The 18,994-nt window shown below is 47.5% G+C and overlaps 2 protein-coding genes across 2 annotated transcripts in view; both read right to left on the bottom strand.

Moving 5' to 3' along the window:
- frem3 (Fras1 related extracellular matrix 3) overlaps positions 1-18,994 on the bottom strand; it is a gene marked incomplete at its 5' end in the record, with an annotated part of 43,191 nt that overhangs the window by 4,011 nt on the left and 20,186 nt on the right. The window contains 14 exons of the mRNA XM_083655720.1: positions 38-369; positions 924-1,055; positions 1,161-1,464; positions 2,341-2,499; positions 3,031-3,161; positions 3,305-3,487; positions 3,682-3,846; positions 4,385-4,582; positions 4,745-4,954; positions 5,783-5,932; positions 9,375-9,626; positions 10,390-10,515; positions 10,642-10,872; positions 11,803-11,949. Coding sequence (XP_083511846.1) covers positions 38-369; positions 924-1,055; positions 1,161-1,464; positions 2,341-2,499; positions 3,031-3,161; positions 3,305-3,487; positions 3,682-3,846; positions 4,385-4,582; positions 4,745-4,954; positions 5,783-5,932; positions 9,375-9,626; positions 10,390-10,515; positions 10,642-10,872; positions 11,803-11,949 — 2,720 coding nt within the window. The remainder of the gene's footprint in view (positions 1-37; positions 370-923; positions 1,056-1,160; positions 1,465-2,340; positions 2,500-3,030; positions 3,162-3,304; positions 3,488-3,681; positions 3,847-4,384; positions 4,583-4,744; positions 4,955-5,782; positions 5,933-9,374; positions 9,627-10,389; positions 10,516-10,641; positions 10,873-11,802; positions 11,950-18,994) is intronic.
- Positions 14,825-16,492, bottom strand: LOC310793436 (semaphorin-4B-like; the record flags this gene model as incomplete). Its single annotated transcript, XM_083655254.1, has 1 exon — positions 14,825-16,492. One exon carries the CDS (start codon positions 16,490-16,492, stop codon positions 14,825-14,827), a length of 1,668 nt encoding a protein of 555 aa, XP_083511380.1.

Raw genomic sequence — 18,994 nt, 5'->3', positions numbered from 1 at the left:
GTGTATGGCATGCAAGTGTGTGTCTTCTATCTCCTACCTGTCCGTCGGTTCCTACGGAGCCTCCGCAGTCATTCAACAGCTCGGACATGTCGTAGTAGCTGGTGAACTCCCAGAGGCAGGCCTCCAGGTTTAGGTTCCTGTAGAAGCGCAGAGAGTTGGCAGAGCGCATGGCGACACTGTATTGGTAGGGCGACGTCTCGCCGATGATCTCGGGGTTCTTGGTGGCATCGGTGATGAAGCCGTGGCCGGTTTGGATCTCGTTGAAGTCCAAAAGGTTGGAACAGCGGTGGTTGCCCACACGTGTGCCGTCAGGGCTCAGGGTGAGCTCAAAGTTGGACAGAGGTCTCGTGGAGATGACCGGTAACATGCCTGGTGAGAGAGGGAAGACCTTTTACTCGTCAAAAAAGACCAGGTTATTTTTCTCTCTCTGTCCCGCTGTGAGCCCGCACAACCAATGACTCTTAGGGCGCTTTCTCACTGGGAACGATTGTTTTCGTTCCGTTCTGTTCCGTGCCCGAGTACGATTGCCCCCCCTCCCCTCTCCCCCGCTGGTCAGCTTTCACAATACAATATTTCTTCAGCACTCTGGGACGGAACGGAACACTTGCAGAGCACACTTGCGTCATCAACTATGCCTGGAGTGTATCCTCGCCCGTGTGTTGTCTATGTGGTTCGGTACTGTTGCCGTTCGCATTCGCAAGTGTTCCATCCCCGGGCACGCCAAAGCATTACCCAGACCACCTTTTCAATTGGACCCTGTCACGGTTCCCCGTTCCGCACCCACCCGGGCACGGAATGCAACGTTCACGCTCATGAAACGAACCGCACCTGCGGTCAATTTGGGTCCCGGTCCCGGGTCCCGAGTGTGAACTAAGTCTAACGAAGAAAAGATCCCAAAGGTTACAACAATGTTGATTACTCACCATCCATGTGAGGCATGTTGATCGTCAGTTTGATGAGGTTGGGGAAGTCCGGATCGTCTGGGCCGGTGTAGCGGATCTTAGCAGAGAAAGGTTCAGCTCCCACAGTACCAGCAACACGAGGCTGACACATACCTGCAAAAGAAGAAACTCCTTTAGTGTAAACAGTCTAAAGGAAAGACAGAAGATCTTTATCAGTTTGCACCATGGTCTCCTGAGTCCCATCCGCCCTCCACTCACCTTCCTCTTTGCTGATCGCAACAATGGGGCTGGACAGCTCCAAGCCAGCGTCTCCGTTGGCATTGAAGGCCCTCGCTGCACACTGAATCCTGGAACCTGCCTGGAAGTAGATGGAATCCAAGGTGATGGACTTGGTGTTGGTGAAGAAAGTGTTAGTGTCCACCTCCCTCATGGGGCTGGTCACTCCATCTGACCCGGTGGGGGCGCTGACCAGCCAGCGGTACTGGGTCAGAGTGTCGTTGATGTGTTCCGCAGAGCAGATGGAGCCCGTTTTGTCAAAGTCATGGTACTTAGGGTTGCAGGCCTGCATGACATGGAAGGAAAACAAACTGTTGTTAGAACAGATTTTAATATATATCCTTTTCTCTCTCGTTTATTATCGTTTTTTTCCAGATTTTTATCCCATTTTCTCCCTAATTGTAGTGGTCCAATTCCCCCTACTGTCCTGGTCATTACTCTACCCTCTCTGCCGATCTGGGGAGAGCTGTAGACTAGCACATGCTTCCTCCAATACATGTGCAGTCGCCAGCTGCTTCTTTTCACCTGACAGTGAGGAGGTTCACCGGCACGACGTAGCGCGTGGGAGGATCATGCTATTCCCCACAGTTCCCCTCCCCCGAACAGGCCCCCCGACTGACCAGAGGAGGCGCACTAGTGCAGCAACATACCCCACGGGCTTCCCACCCACAGACATGGCCACTCGTGTCTGTAGGAACGTCTGACCAAGCCGGAAATACCGCTGAAGAATATCCTTTTCTAATATTCACAGTAAGAGCTGATTAAGATGTGAAAATCCATGGATTGCTAAATAACACGCAGCAATGAACCAGAGAAATGATACTTTTGGTTGCAGACCTTCACTTTCTGAACAAAATGCTCACTCATTACTAGTATCAATCAGCACAGTGTGGAGGGGTGTGAACCTGTCTGTGCATGTGAAAAGCAGCGGTCCACTCACTGGCACACACACAACAGGGTAGCAGCGGTCCACTCACTGTCACACACACAACAGGGTAGCAGCGGTCCACTCACTGTCACACACACAACAGGGTAGCAGCGGTCCACTCACTGTCACACACACAACAGGGTAGCAGCGGTCCACTCACCGTCACACACACAACAGGGTAGCAGCGGTCCACTCACCGTCACACACACAACAGGGTAGCAGCGGTCCACTCACCGTCACACACACAACAGGGTAGCCAGTGAGGGGCGTCGGCTTGTCTTTGGCGCGCACCGTGTCATCGTACATGAACAGGGACACCACCAGGGGGACGGCAGGGAAGGTGACGTCTGCCACACTGTCCATCTCCTCAATGTACACAATGGCCTTGTTCATCTAGTGAGGAGAGGACAAGAGTAGAAGTTAGCTAGTAGCACTTCCAACACTGACTTTCAACTTTTCAACTGGGTTTAACTCTTCATGTAAATGCATCCATTGATTGATTGATTGATTGATTGATTGATTGATTGATTGATTGATTGATTGATTAGGCCTACAATCTACAGTAAAAATGCAAAACAATGACTTTGACTTAGAGAACATGAATGGTGCATGCCCGATGTAGGGTATACAGTATGGTTGCCACAGTTCTGTTTATAGGTCCGTCTACTGTTTGGCTCTGGTGGGACATTCCCCCCAGCATCCCATTCCAGAGGGGAAAGCTTTTTATAAGACCTTGCGATTGGGCCGTGCTGACAGCCACGCCAGCTGCTGCCTGGCTATTTTAACATGGGCCAACATGACAGGGCGCATGCTCACGTGTGTAGCTATACAGCACTGTATATGCGTGTTGCCCATTGCCCCGTTGAGAATATTTTGATGGTGTATATTTGTGTTTGTGTGCGCGCCATGTGGCCTCCACCTCACCTGTATTTCAGCGACCATGTACTCGTCAGGCTTCATATGCACAATGAAGGCCTCTCTCATCTCCCTCTGACCGTCATACAGGATCTCAATCTCCACAAAGTGTTCCTTCTCACCCTCCTTGAACTCCACATCTTAGAAACACACACGGTGAAGTGAGCTATGAGCACAAGCATACACAACATCTCCAACATAAACCCATTCTTCATATCAAGGAGTGCCGTGCCGTTTGCTGGGTGTATTTCTAAAAGGAATGGCCCTCAAGCCGGTCCCTCACCCTCTGACATTGGGTTGTAGTCTTCTCCTGAGGTTGCAGAGCCATCCTTGGTGTGCACTCTGACCAGTGAGACCTTAGAGGTGTCTCCAACACGCAGGATAGGAATCTTCACAATTGCCACATTCCCTTTGACCTGGGGTTCCCGCACGCTGTACTTGATCTCAGAGAAACGGATGATGGACTCTAAGAAGAGGAAACAAAGTGGGTTTAGACACGAGGCCAAAATACCATGTGAATCAGCATGTTTTGACTGTATTTGAACCTCCAAACAGAATGGGCTTGGAACAGAAAATATGACAAAGTGAAGGTGATATTTTATTAAAGGTGATTGAATTAGCTTGTTGTTATGGATACTTTGATGCCAGCAGAGCACGTACTGTCTTTCTCATCTGTGATTGTGACCAGCGCTTCCTTCTGCTCCCCAATGGAAGCTCCGAAAGGTGACGTGCTCTTGGGACTTCCCAGGACCAGGCGCAACTCCTCGTCCTCCTCATAGACGGTGTTATCCACCAGGCTTACTATACATGGCTTCTCACTCTCGCCTAGGGAAGAATGGTTAACACACACAGATAAGCTCCTGCAGGTTACATGTAGCAAACGGGAATATAGTCAGTCAGTGTTGTAGTCAAGTCTGACTCGACTCAAGTCCGAGTCCTGGACACATTTTGGGGACTCGTGATTCGACTTAGACTTGAGCGAAGTTGGAGATGATTATTTATTTATTTATTTTTTATTTTGTTTTATTTCTTTTTTGTTATAATAGGCCCTAATAATTTGGCATAAGATAATCATAGATATATTAATACTGTGACATTTTTCAATTTTGTGCAAGGGGATTGAGGCACGTGTGTTCCACCTACATGTGGGTTCACGTGCATGTTCAGTAACTCCAGACTCAGGTAATGGTGACTCGACTTGGACTCTTCTTTGGTGACTCGGACTTGGACTCGAACACTGGAGACTCGAGATATAGTGACTTGACTACAACACTGCAGCCAGTCATATAACAAGAGAGAGAGAGAGAGAAAGAGAGAGAGAGAGGCGGGGAGGGGGGGGGGGGGGAGGCGGGGGGTCTCTCACCTGGTAGGAAAGTGATGATTGACGCGTCAGTGTTGGGCCTCTCGTTGTAGTCCATCATAACCTGAGCAGAGGCCTGGCGAGTGTAACAGCGCACCGTGGACCTGAGGCTAATGTCCCCACTGCGGTACACCACAGCCTTTATCTCCCCATCAGCCTCGTCCACCTTATAGCTGCCTTCCTTAAACTGCACCTTAGGCACTGCAAAGACAGTCAGGCTGTTACAATAGAACCTCTCTGCTTTTGTGCGAAGCTACCGAGTGTGTGCGTGTGTGTGTGCGTGTGCGTGCGTGTGTGTGTGTGTGTGTGTGTGTGTGTGTGTATGTGTGTGTGTGTGTGTGTGTGTGTGTCTTTGAGACTCACAGTCGCTGACTGTATCGTTGATGGTGATCACGGTCTTGCTGGGCTCTCCCAGCACAGCATTCATTGGCATCCGTAACACGAGGTCAAAGATCTCAGGCCCCTCCAGCTCCGGCTGACCCAGGTCATCCAGGATGGTCACCCTGAATGTCTGCATGGTCACGCCAGGGGCAAAGTCCAGGTTACGACTGATGCCAACATAGTCCAGTCCAGCTGCCAGAGAGAGAGGTAGCCCAGTCAGCAAGTGACATTGTGTGGGTTTACGTGCGCACTAATAAACTGATCATACAGTATCTGATTTCTGGAGTTACCTGATTATTCAAGTGGTCATGTAAACAGCATAAACCCATATGTTCTATCAGATAAAGGCCGTTATCGGATTATGAGAGATCTGATAAACACACGCCGAATCACCAGTTTTATTCAGCGCATGGCCCGATCTCAATGTCCATTCACGGACTTTGAAGGGGGGTTCCCGCTACTTACTTAAAGGGACAGTTCTGATTTTTTGAGCCCTATAGCCCCTATTTGCTACTCACCAATGATGATGTTGATTGGTAGATTCCTTTCTCAGCACAATCCATGCTGTTCCTCATACTAGCTCCAGCTAGTTAGTTAGCCACAAAGCAATACAAGGTAAATGGGGGTCACGTTCCTGTCTGTGCAAACTGACTGAAACTCATTGAAATGTACTTTGTGTGCACTGTGTGTGTGTGTGTGTGTGTGTGTGTGTGTGTGTGTGTGTGTGTGTGTGTGTGTGTGTGTGTGTGTGTGTGTGTGTATTGATTTGTGGCTAACTATCTGGAGCTAGTATGAGGAACAGCATGCGGAATCTACCAATCAACCAATCATCATTGGTAAGTAGCAAATAGGGCTAGGGTTCCAAAAATCAGAACTATCGCTTTAAAGTGCATGTAAACGCGTAAATCAGATTATTGCCAGTTACCTGATTCCCAGTTATCAGATTATTGTGTGCATGTAAACAACACACAATGTAATCACGTCTGAACATCGTGGTGCTGTTAGAAATCTTGGTCTTACCTTCTGCAGAGACAGGATCGCTCTTCCTGGAGCGGACAGTGACAGTGGCAGTCTTGGACAGGTCAGTGCCTGTCCTCCAGACCTTCACCTCAACATAGCCTGAACTCTCATCCCCCAAGTACTCAGGCTCCCCAAAGTACAGGGCAGGCTCTGTGGAGTTTGAGAAGAACAGATAAGTATAATGGATAAAATGCAGGAGTTTAACAAAAACAATATGACAATATGAAATAACTACAGCACCATGTCAATTCAGAGATAATCTGTATTGCATTTTTTTTTCCAGTGTTCAGTTTGGTTGCTTGTCTGAACAACAGTCTTTTTTAGAAGGATGTCGCATTTACAGTAAGACTCTGGGCATTCAAATGTCTGGCTAATTGTTGTATATTTAGGCTACATATTTTGCTGCTTTGAACTCAGGTTGAAGGACAGACAGAGGCAATGGATGGCTGAGTCAGCGCCCTCATTTCTGACTCTGCACAGGAAGAGAGCTGTTATCCTTCTCATCCTGTCCTCAGTCACCCTCCCCTATTTATCTAAAGCCAGACAGCGCTGTCTGAACTCACTGCCAAAGGGTCGAGGAGACACACCTGAAGAATAAGGTGTGTGTGTGTGTGTGTGTGTGTGTGTGTGTGTGTGTGTGTGTGTGTGTGTGTGTGTGTGTGTGTGTGTGTGTGTGTGTGTGTGTGTGTGTGTGACTTTGCATACAGGGGAGGGATGTTCCCAGTTTCTGATGATAGAGGAGGCGATAAGCGCTATGGGGGGGGGGGGGGGGGCTCATAGACAGAGAGGCAACCTTCCGCTCTGCAAAGGCAGAGGGCAGGAATTCAGACACACGGTCAATTAATCTCTCCTCACTCTGCTATAAAGCCTGTCTTCATCTCTCTCTTACAGATCAACCGATAGAGCTGCAGATTTAGATCTTTACCCTTTTTTATGATAATCTCCTATATTCACTGCTGCACTGAGAGTGCACTGAGGGCAGAAACGTAGGAGATAGAGTAATTGTATCGAGACACGGACACCAAGTATCGATCTTTTAAAATCGCAATAATATTGTATCATCATGACTTAAGTATCGTGATACTATCGTATCGTGGGGCCTCTGGTGATTCCCATGCCTACGTCCTACCTATGAGCGAATTCCTTTGAGGACATAATTTACAATTGAAAAAAGGTAATATATCACAATAATGTTTTCACAATACTCAATACGCGCATATCGCAAAATGATAGAAATCACAATAATATCGTATCACCTCTGGTGATTCCCACCACGAGTACTGATTGTTGAACAGAAATGTCAGATGTGGTCTAAGGGTGGTTTAGAAGTTGACTGATGCCACACCGGACAACCACTTCCAAGGGAAGGATAGCTGGCACACTTTCAATTCCTCACAGCCACCAAGCTAACTGCTTAGCACCAAGGGGATGAGCGGGAGATGTATGGGGGAAACAAGTGCCAACATGGCAACCTTAAAGATCATTGGGAGGAAGAGCCAGACAAATAACAATAGAGGCTTGATGCTGGCCCGAGCCCAAACCACAGGTTTACTCAGCCAGGCAGATGGCTTTACACACACACACACACACACACACACACACACACACACACACACACACACACACACACACACACACACACACACACACACACACACACACACACACACACACACACACACACACACACACACACACACATTCATCCAGCTTTATGGAGGGGGTGTTACTTCGGGAGGACCCACCAAGAAGTGGAGCCACAATGGAGGTTTACATTGAGAAGTCTCCTCTTGTCTCTTCACATGTCTGGGAATGTACACTGATTATTTATACATAAAGTTCAATTGTACTCCGGTTCCAAATTGCTTAGGAGGGAGGCTTGCTGTGTGAGCGTGTCTGTCTGTCACTACGACGAGCAGGTCCAGGAAATGAGCCGTGGTGAGTGGTGGGAGAGACGGAGGAGAGGGACAGCAGCAGGGTGAGCCAGGCAGACTGGCTGCAAAAGAGAAGCCCAGAAAGGCCTCACAGAATTGACAGATTTTACAGTATGCCGCCATTTGTCAAGTTTGTTGAGACATCTTATGATTCTTTGAGGGATTTCTATCCCAAAATCAAAGCAGGCGCTGACCAATTTCCCCTGAACAAAGTTTGATTTATAGTTTAAAAAGAACACGTTCCTCCTCCAGTTGACAATGGATCTTGAATCTTAGATATCTGCAACACAAATAAGCTCAACAGTGAATAGCATCAACCGGAGGGACAGAGTGTAAACATGTCTGTCAGGTGAAATGCCTGCACAATAGTCCCTCTCTGTCTCTCCACCACCTGCCTTTTGGTCCCCGCTTCCCCCCTATGCTCCACTGAATGCCAATGAGGAGGGGGCAGCTCTGGAGCACAACGTGTTTCAAGTCCTTTCATCTGTCAGACAGGGTATAGTCTAGCTAGCATAACATCGACTGCATTTGCCATTCTCTCTCTCGACAGCCAACACCTGTCTATTGTTATCTTGTTTCCAGCGGTCAGTGGTTTTAATGGGGTGGCAGACAGACACCCAAACAGACAAAACGACAGACAGACAGACACGCAGGACTGCAAACAGAGCATATTGGCTGATGAAGTGTGTTAACAGACGTGCAGCAGGTGGACTCAGGCGAGGGAAAGGGTATAGACATGGGAAACACTACAATACAGAATACATAGGTAGTGCATCAAAGGTGCATCACCCACACCTGCCACCGCACAGTAAACCATGCCACCTTCCCTTGACTTTGTATGAAGTCACTCATGAGTCAAAATTAGACTTGCGTGGCCACACTAACCTTTACAGCCACAGAAATCTTAGAAAATCTTCATTCATCAGATGTTCAACCAATTTGGATAAAAAATATCTATAGTGCAATGCAAGTATAAACATGTGTAAATAATTCCATTGTTAGGCCTTCGTCATGCTGCATGCACTGATGACGGTTGCCTAGACAGAAACGTTGACATTCTGGACTTATTTTGCACTGGATTAAATAACAAAATGATCGAACGAATGAAACAAAAAACGATTGTGCCTATTCATAGTATTCTCTTCCATCCTCCATACGGCCATCTTGGTAGGAAAATAACAGCTGATTGTAATAAATTAACAAGTGATCATAACGGCAGCCACAGTATGTGACATCATGGAAATACTATATCCTACTAATATCCCTGTTTTTCCATTGGATGAAAAGGCATAACTCAAAAGTCTTTTGGGGTGAGTAATGTGTGAGTACGGCAGTCAGCACAGTCTTGACTGTTGCTATGATATTCACCTTATGTAGCCCCGCCCACTTGACAGAGTTGTGTTATGACTTCCTGTTCAAAACACCGTCTGTTTTACCTGCTCACTAGTACTGTACTGTCACAGGAAGTGTAAACACAATAGGAAGTAACTGGCTTCTGAACCCTGTGTTGGAACATAAGGTGAATAAGAGGCTCAATTCATGTGTTCAGATGATTTGTTGATGCCTGGTGATTATTGAGCTCCAGCGGTCAGACTGTTAACTGTGAAGCGCCCCTCTCTGCTTCAGCACACAGCCATAAGCAGCCACTCTCCACTCACCGTCATCGCTGTCTGCCAAGATGGTGACCTTGGCACTGCCGAAGCTGGCGCCCACCTGGCCCCCCATGGGCATGCTGAGGGTGACGTTGAAGCTCTCCTCCTCCTCGTACAGCGAGTCGTCGATGATGATGACGCGGCAGAGTTTCTCGCGCTCGTCCTTGTCAAAGCGCAGCACGCTGGTGTGGTCCTCAGGTCGCGTGATGTAATCAGAGTAAGACAGCACCGTGCTGGGTATGGTGCCGCTGGCCGTGGCTGAGGAATGTTGGGGTCAGACAGAGGAGAAAGTGGAAGATGAAACTCCATTGACCTCAGGTGGGTGGAATTTGGTCATTGCAGCAGGAAAAATGTATGAGAAGCACACAACTAGAATAAGAAACAACAGACGAAAATGCAACAAAGTGGAATACATACATTTGTGGGGTTATGTAAACATACTGTATGCTGTAAAAGTCAGAAGTATGGGAATATAAATGGGTTACTAGGATTTGGATTTAGTTAGTTGTATCTCACAGATGTTATTAGCAGTCTCAAGTTTTTACTTAAATATGGATTACTAAAAGGTCAGTATGTACAGTATACAATATGATCCATTATGAAAATGTAATAATAAATGTGTAGCCAAGAAGGGTTGTCATTTCAAGAAACATGGAAAATAAGGACACATCTGATATCTTCTAATGTCAAATGAGAGCTTCATATTTAACTTTTGGGAATTTTTGATATGTGATACTTATTTTTGCCCTCACTGTACGTGACATGTGCATGTTTTTGAGTAAATGGCTACCCAAGGTGTCTGAAGAAGAGCGTAAGCTCGAAACGTTACACCTGGAATAAAACAAAAGCAAACGGGAGCTACAGTGTGCGGCCTTTCTTTGGTTATTTCACTGCAGTTTTTATTGGGTCCAGCACCTGCCTTTCAAACTGGTTGGGATGTGCGTATCTTTTTTCACTGTTATACCCAAAGTGCTAGCCATTCTTTGGTAGAAAATGGTATTGACAGACAGGCTTGGCTTACCTTGCTGAGTGTAGCAGACAACCATGAGCTCCTGGCTGGCATCTCCCGAGCGGCGGACTGGCACCAGCAGCTCTCCAACATCCTCCTCGATCTTGTACTCTGCCTGGGGGATGAACACAGTCGACTCTGGAAGAAACCAAGAAGATTAGTTGTGTTATATATTAATAACTGCATTTATCAAACATTCATTCATCTATGAGGTCTACAAGAGGTCAGCGTTTATATGTTCAAATAACTCCAACATCATCCTACCATCTCCAGGGTCCACAATCTCCACTGTTGCGGTGTCGGGAAACTCCAGCACAGCCATGACTGGGTCCGACAGCTGTATCTCAAAGGTCTCAGAGGTCTCAAACTCCTGGTCTGTGAAGATCTTCACCTTCCAGGTGGCTGTGGTCTGGCCAGGGTTGAACTGGACCTGCTTCTGGGCCTTTCCACGGAAGTCTTTGTCTTTCTCAGCTGTGCCATCCTTAGTGGCTATACCTGAGGAGAAGGGATGGCAAGACACACAAGTTTTGAGATACCGGTAATTTAAATGAGAGATTGTTTATTAGTGTGAATGAAAGTTCTGAAAACATTGTAGCTTAGCACATTGTACACATATGTTAATATTTCAAAGCATGGAGTAATTATCCCAGTAGACAATGCATATCATAGAGACTTACATAAAGCTGAAGTGAGCTGATACTATAGCCGAACCCACAGAATAACACAACAGAATTTGTGAGATACCTGTTCTTTATACTGAAACAAGCACGAATTTGCAATAGCGGTGACCAGATATGCACATTTCAGAAATTCCCTTTTTGTGGTGACATCATCCACTCCATTGTGACATCATCTTGTCCATTGTGATGTCAGTCAGAGTGTGACATCTTTTTGTGGACCGACCGAACAACAAACCAACCAACCAACCGAGTGACTTATAGAGCTGGACCATGCCTGGTCACAGCTAATAAAATCACATTATGTTATCACTGTCTATCTCTGGCTTGAGCCCATTTCTTCAGCGATGTCACTCACATTGTGACATCAGTCATGTCAAAATGCGAGTGTGAAGGCCTAAATAAGTCAAATACCGCTGTAGCGCCCAGCCCCAACCCTCCCGCCCTTCCACCCGTGGATGCTTTTTTCTTTTCGTCTTCCTCCCACACCAGATACATGCCAGACCCCTGAAAAGTGTTTTGGTAAACTTTGGAGGCCCGCCCTGCAACTCCGGTCAAGCAGAGAGACGCAGCTCTCCGATTATAGTAGTAGGATTCCATTAATACGCAGGTATACACTGGAATTAAGCCATTGTAAAGTGCTACCTAAAGTTACTGCATTGAATTCAAAATCCAATGAGGAGGAGCAAGTCCATTCCACAGTTGATATCTCCTGACTGATGTTAAACAAAGGACTGTCAACACTTACTGATGAAGGAGGTTTCCCCCAGGTAGCCTCTGCGTTTGAGCGTCACCTCCAGGAACTTGGCGTCCTCATCCACTAAGTAGTACTCCTTCTCCAGAGAGATCCAGGCCCAGTTCAGCCGGAATGGTTGGGGCTTGAGTTTGTTTCCACCTGAAAGAGAGAAAGCTTAATACACCAGCACTTCCTGCAAGAGACCCATCCACTGCACAGGACAATAGGGAAACAATCATTTTGCACAAAACGTGTTAGGACTTAGGAGCCACTGAAGCATCTCGGTTGCTATCTGTTTTGAGCTCAAGGATCAAATGAATCAGAGGGGGCATTTTAAATTTGGAAGGGTAACACGATATCTTAATACTGGGTTTGAATGAATGTGTTTGGATTTTTTTTTTTTTCTTTTTTTTTTTTTAGATTATTGAGTTAGTTTTTTTTGCCTTTATTTTATAGGACAGTAAGTAGGCAGACAGGAAATGTGGGGAGAGGGGGGATGACATGTGTAAAAGGACGAGTCGGATTCGAACACAGGACACCCCTGTGTTTGAATTCTTAGGTGTAGCAACAATCATCTCAGGGTATCGGTTCTGGACACTATTCATTCTGATTCACTATGTTCAGATGAGGCTGCAGAGTCTAGGGGGGTGCAGAGTCTAGAGTTCAGTTCATTGCTCACTGCTCAAGTAGTGAAGTACAGCAGGCACATCACTTACTTCTTCATCAGTAAGTACATGGACTCACTCACTGATGAAATCACTTGGGCTGAGCACGCTCAGTTGAGCAATTGTGTGCCAATGTCACAATGTCATCACCATCACAATCACTGATGACATCACAATTGCTTGAATGACATCAGTTCATCACTGATGATCGTATCCTCGGGCCGATGACACATAAAAGTCCAACACACTCCACACAGCCCTTCAGAATAAAAGTTCAACAGACACTTCACCCCCCCCCCCCCCACACACACAAGCACACAGACACAAATACACACACACACACACACACACACACACACACACACACACACACACACACACACACACACACGACACACACATCACAGTGGAGAGGGTTGTGGACTACAGGAAGACGGGACCTGAAATGAGAGCTGAACATCAGAGCTCTCACCAAGAAGCCACAACAGAGGATGTATTTTCTTCAGCAGGTGAGGAAGTTCAAGGTGGCAAAGGTAGAATTGGCACTTTTCTACACCGTGTCCATCCTCACCTCCTCCATCACCGCTGCTGCTGCAGACTTCGAAAAGGTGGTCGGATGCAGCGTGCCATCCCTTCAAGACCTACTCACTGCCAGGACACTCAAGCGGACTCAGAAAATCATAAACTATTTTTTTTATTTTTAATAATTTTTGGGGGCTTTTTTGCCTTTATTAGACAGTAGGCAGACAGGAAAGTTGGGGAGAGGGGATGACAAAAGGCGGCAAAGGACCTCGGGTCGGATTCGAACCCACGCCGGCCGCACGGAGGAGCCTCCGTGCTACCAGGTGAGCCACCAGGACGCACACAGGTTATAAACTCTTTAAGCCCCTCCCCCTTGGAAGAAGCCTGAGGGCATGGCAATGGCCGTGGCCAATCACAAAAAGCTGCTTAAATTCCACACAGATTCACGTAAGACCATGACACTTTGCAGAAAGGTTGGTCAAGGGCCAATGACGAAGTGATTAACTTTCCACGCCCACTAGCCAAAAGGAGGCGTGGCAATGACTGTGCCAATCACAAGGAGGCGCTTACAGTAACTTCCACACGGATTCAACTAACACCACAAAACCTTGTAGATAAGTAGGTCATGGGCCAACTTACGTATTACTGATTCTTTCCACACCCAGTGGCCAAAGGGGGATGTGGCAATGTCCGTGTGCAAGCACCTAATGGATTTGCACGAAACTTGGCAGGAAGGTTGGTCATGGGCCAACAATGATTAACTTTCAGCGTGTTCAATCACAAAAAGGCGCCCAACTTCCACGCAGATTGACGTAACACCACAAAACTGTAGAAAGGCTGGTTGTTAGGAAGTTTGTGTGAATTTTGCTCAATCTTAGGTAAGAGCTTGCGAGGGGTGATCGGTTAGAACCACAGAGATGTCTTTCAGGCAGTTTATTTGAGATATCAGGCAGAAATGTCAGGCAGAAGCAACATACAGAGTAGCTAGCAGATAGAGATAGCTTACAGATTGCAGAGACAGAGAAAATAACTCGTGTATCATGTGCAGAGAACATAGATAGATAGTTTACAGATATACATCATTGGTGATGTCACAACGTCCCGGGAGGTATGACATCATCGATGACCTCACAAAGTCACGTGTCACGGCGGTGACATCATCATTGGGTCGTGGGCCCCTTCGGATCGTGGGCGTCAATTGGCCCACGAACAGGCTTGACGGTGGGGCATTACGGAGCCTTTTCTACACTGGTCATGGGCCATATTGTAGAGCATTGGTGGGACACGGCTGTTTGAAAGGCATCCCAGGGGAATCGGTTCCCACCTTCGGCTCTCTCACTTGCTGGAGAGGTTCGATCCGGGCCGAGCCCATGCACAGCATGCACAGTCTGGCTCCGCCCGTGGTGAAGTTTTCCCTCTCAAAGGTCTGCAGACCCGTCTGCTCTATGTTTGGGTCTTAGCCTGCCTCAGGTCTTGAAGCTTGTGTTGATACAGGCACGCTGGCTAGTGTGTGATGGAGAAGGTCCCTTCCCGCACTAACCCGCTGACCAACTGGGTGTTGACCAGCGCCTCTAGAATGTCTTGGGCTGAAGCCCGGCAATGGGGGTAAGATGCCGTCGCAGAGGGATGCACTCCACCAAGTGCCATTCAGTTGTTTCTGTTACACGTGTCTGTTACCTCTGTGGAGCTCATCTTGTTTCCTGTATCTGCACATTACACTCTTGCAATTGCCACACTTGCACCGTGACAGACGTATTGGTTCATATCAAACTCCTCACACTTCGCCAGTGGCGTCAATTACATGAATAGACATGGAGACAAGGTGTCTAGCTCCTTCTCGAGTCCTTTTATCCCATAACAATAATCAGAACGACCAAGGTGAAGCCGAGCACGTAGTAGTTGACTAGCTCTCGGTGACCTCCATTCGTTGCCACCGCTCCTATATGCAACACGTCGTTGCCACACATCTCCTCTATGTAACTTGTGTCTGGCTCAGCCAAGGAGGGCCTGCAGGTTTGTTCCTTCCACTCACAGCCCAGTCCTCTGGCTTTGGCACACACCTCACAGCTGGGATAGAGATCGCAGCCTTCAGCCTGGACCCGCGCCAGAGAGAGGGGCGTGCCCACCAGGGCCTGGCCCTTGTACAGGAGTATATTGTTAACAGGTTCCTGGGCGGTGAACAGCGGGATCTTCTGCAGTAAGGTGGTGTTCTGGCCCACTATTGCCACCCGGTGGAGCTCCCCATGTGCCGTTCCGAGGTGCAGCACTGCTCTTCTGTGCTGCTCTTGGCTCCCTGTGAGCGTCACGGCCAGCTTGGTGTACATGATTCTCCTCCGGAACAGGGACACTCCGGTGACACTGTTCTCCATCAGAGGGTGGTGCTTCATGTACGTCAGCACATTGTCGGGAACTTGCAGTGATGAGCTGTGCTCCTTGTTCATGCACTGGCCAGGCCTTTGTGTGAGGGAAATTTTGGCCTCTCCGCAGTGTTCTTCTTTGTCAGTCTGTTTAAAGGGGCCTTCGTCAATCACTTTACTGATGTCAGACAAACTGAAAACGCACACCGTCGACAACTGCTCACTCTCCCACTGGGAGGTGAACAGTACGTAGAAGTGTGTGCTGTTGGGATTGCCCGGCACATGTTGCACGGTGAAAACGTCGGTCAGGATGTTGTAGCGACCACTGGGTTTGTCCTCCTCACACATCAGCTGAGCCTTGAGAAAGGTGGTAAACCTGTTCTGCAGGGTGCGCTCACCTCCCACGTCAGACTTGCAGACCCGGGCGACCCTGGGGACTTTGACTTTGACTTTGTACTCCGTGACCACCTCATTGAAGAAGAAGTAGATCTTGTCATCGTCTATGAAGGCCGAGCTCACAAACTCTGGTTCGCTCAGCATAGATTCCTCGGTCTTGATACTTTTTCTGTTTGATTTTCCAACAATGTCCTCTCCTGAGATCTGGAACTCTGTACTCCTGAAGTTACTCATGGATGCAGTGTACAGGATACCACCTGCCATCACAGCTGTGTAGTGCTGACTGGGCTCAAAGGGGCACTTGCCCTTCGCCTCCTTCATCGTCACCACCCCGTCATTGTTTTTCTCCAGGGTGAAGGAGGAGATATTCAGAAAAGCACACTTGGGATTGAACGCGTAGGTGCCGCACACGTAGACACGCCCGTCCCCCAGAAACTCCAGCAGGCGGACGTAGTTGCGGCAGACCACCTCTGTTTTCCCCTTGTTCACACAATCAATCCTGCCCTGTTTTGGTACATCCCAAATAATTGTGTGGTTCAGGTTCAGGTTCAGGTTGTTGGTGTCCACGACCAATACGGTGTCCCTGGCACCCAGGAAGAGCATGCCTGATGAATGGTCGAATAGGAAGGTGCTGATGTTGGCCACGTTGCTGAACTGCTTTGGGCCCAGCATGTCGTCCAACTCTCCCTGTCCGCTGAGAGTCACTGGCCAGGAACCTCTGACTCTCAGCAGAATGCACACAAAAATGATCAACTTCAACATCTGGTTGGTTGGTCTTCTTCTAATGGCCCATTCTTCTGTGTTGTTCTATATGGCCATCAGGGAAGGAATTATGACATCACTGATGACATCACTGATGACATCACTGATGACATCACTGGAGACAGGAATTATGACATCACTGATGACATCACTGATGACATCACTGGAGACATCACTGTCACAATAGGTAATTAGTGACATCGCTGAGATGTCACTATTTGTAAGTAGAGGGGGGGTTTATGACATCACTGGTAATGTCACAATGGTGAAGAAGATACCATTCAGTATCCTTGTAGTATCTTTACAAGTACTACACTGCGCCTTGCTACTCCGGAGACACACGCCTCCATTATAGTAATTGACCATGGTGACATCACTGTTGATGTCACAATGTCTATGACATCATTAGTCGGTATTATCAGTGTTATCATCATCAGTGATTTATGACATCACTGATTACATCACAATTCAGTCTATGACATCACTAATGATGACATCAATGACAATGTCACAAGTCTACTATGACTTCATCAGTCACCGTCACTGTATGACATCATCGGCGACCTGGCCACTTTCTTTTGGCGACCTGGACACTTTCTTTCTTTCTTGGGGACAGAACTCCTATAAGCATCTCTGAAGCAGCCAATGTTAATGCAATGACCAAGAAGAGTGAGTTAACAGGTTTTGTGTGAAGGATTACACAAGTCATGGGGTAGTCTGGATTAAGGGGCAGGATTGTGCGTGTAGCCACGGATCAGTGGCAGGTGACTGGGAGCTTTAGCTGCTTCATGTCAAGCGCTCGGTTCAAATGTGTGCTTTATGAGCACAGCTTTTCTCTCAGGTGATACTGAGGTCTGTGCAACTTAATTACCTACACACCATGCAAACCAGTCAGTCTAAATGATGTGTGTGTGTGTGTGTGTGTGTGTGTGTGTGTGTTTACACCTGGCGCTAACATGCGTTTTCTGCAATCAGATTGCAATCAGATTGCAGAAAATGCATGTTAACGCCAGGTGTAAATGGAATCAGGCTGAAGTGATAAAACACAATCTGATTGCAATCTGATGGCAGAAACCACATGTTAACGCCAGGTGTAAATGGCCTCAGACACACCCTGTGATCACCCTTTGAGGTCACTAATGGAGCATAAAGGCCCACCTCTCACTGACATTTTACCATCTAATTCCCGGACTTACAATTAAGCTATATCGTCTTGGAGAGAAAGAGAAAAACAGAAACGGAGAGTGACTGGATGTGTTGGGGAAGTGGGGCGGATGGGGGCCGATGACATCGCAATTGCTCGAGTGACATGACTGATGACATTTTCAGTGATGACGTCATCACAGATGACTCACAATTGCTACATCGTTCATCACTGATGACATCATCACTGATGACATCATGACATCACACACATATTCACCTAGTTTAGTCTACCCCTCGGTTCGGACAGGAGAATTGGAGCTGCAGTTTTTGCGGATCCCAGTGGGCACCGCTAACTTTGACCATGCTCATGTTTCTGACAGTCCCGGCTAAAAAGACAGTAAACATGTATCATGTCTGTTTCTGCCTGTGCCAAATTCTTCTAGGGGTGATAAACGATCATAAGATGGGTGCCTTTGCGCCCTTCTTCTGCATTATCATGATATCCGCAACTGTATTCTGCTTCACACTTCATGAATGTAACCTCGCGTCACCAGGCTCTTCTCGGCGAGAAAGAGCCTGGCTCCCGCCCACAATTGATTTTGTCACCCTACTGGTTCCGGCCTAGAGCCCGCCCTAGACCGGATGGCAGCGTTTCTAGCTCGTCAACTTTCACGTTAACTTGACAATTTGACCCAAGTATCAGAACGGCAAACAACAAAACAAAAGATGGACGTACCGAAGTTCTTTTAGAAACATTGCGGATTCACAATCTCACATCTTTTAAGCCAATACAGAAGCTTTGCATCAGACAATTAATCGAGGGAAGAGACATCAAGCTAACAGCAACACAGATGTTTTTTGGCGCACTGCCTTCCGGTGTTCATTCTGGTTCCGTGGTTTACGCCCCATGACAAAAAGCGGGGTGGAAGGTGCCCAGACTACATGAATGGGCTCCATGTGGAACCTAGCTAGTGAGAATCGAATCTTAATCTCCACTCAGAATGCCCTTAACCCTGCCGGAGAGTAAAACAAAGTCCCCGACAGACAACAAATGTCAAATTGTTTTTGTGTGAGGCAAAGTGTTCCCTGGCAGTCAGCCCTCCGTCAAGCTGATATGAGCAGAGGCTTAGTGAGTGGCCGTCATCAAGGATTATCAAATGAACACGGCACAGACAAAAAGGCTCCCTCTGTTTCGGCGTCTGGCAGCTATGGATTTCTGCACTGCTGCAAGCGGTAAGACATGGAATACACTGCTTCTCTGAACGAGGGCAGAACTTTGCTATCATAGCTAAAAGGTTGGTGGTGGAGTGTATTGTCCTGATTAACAGACATGTAGCTTGCACAAAAATATGGATT

This window comes from Poromitra crassiceps (assembly GCF_964638095.1).
Source record: "Poromitra crassiceps genome assembly, chromosome: 19".
NCBI lineage: Eukaryota > Metazoa > Chordata > Actinopteri > Beryciformes > Melamphaidae > Poromitra > Poromitra crassiceps.
The sequence above is the reverse complement of the archived record's forward strand: the minus strand, read 5'-3'. Positions and strand labels throughout refer to the sequence as shown.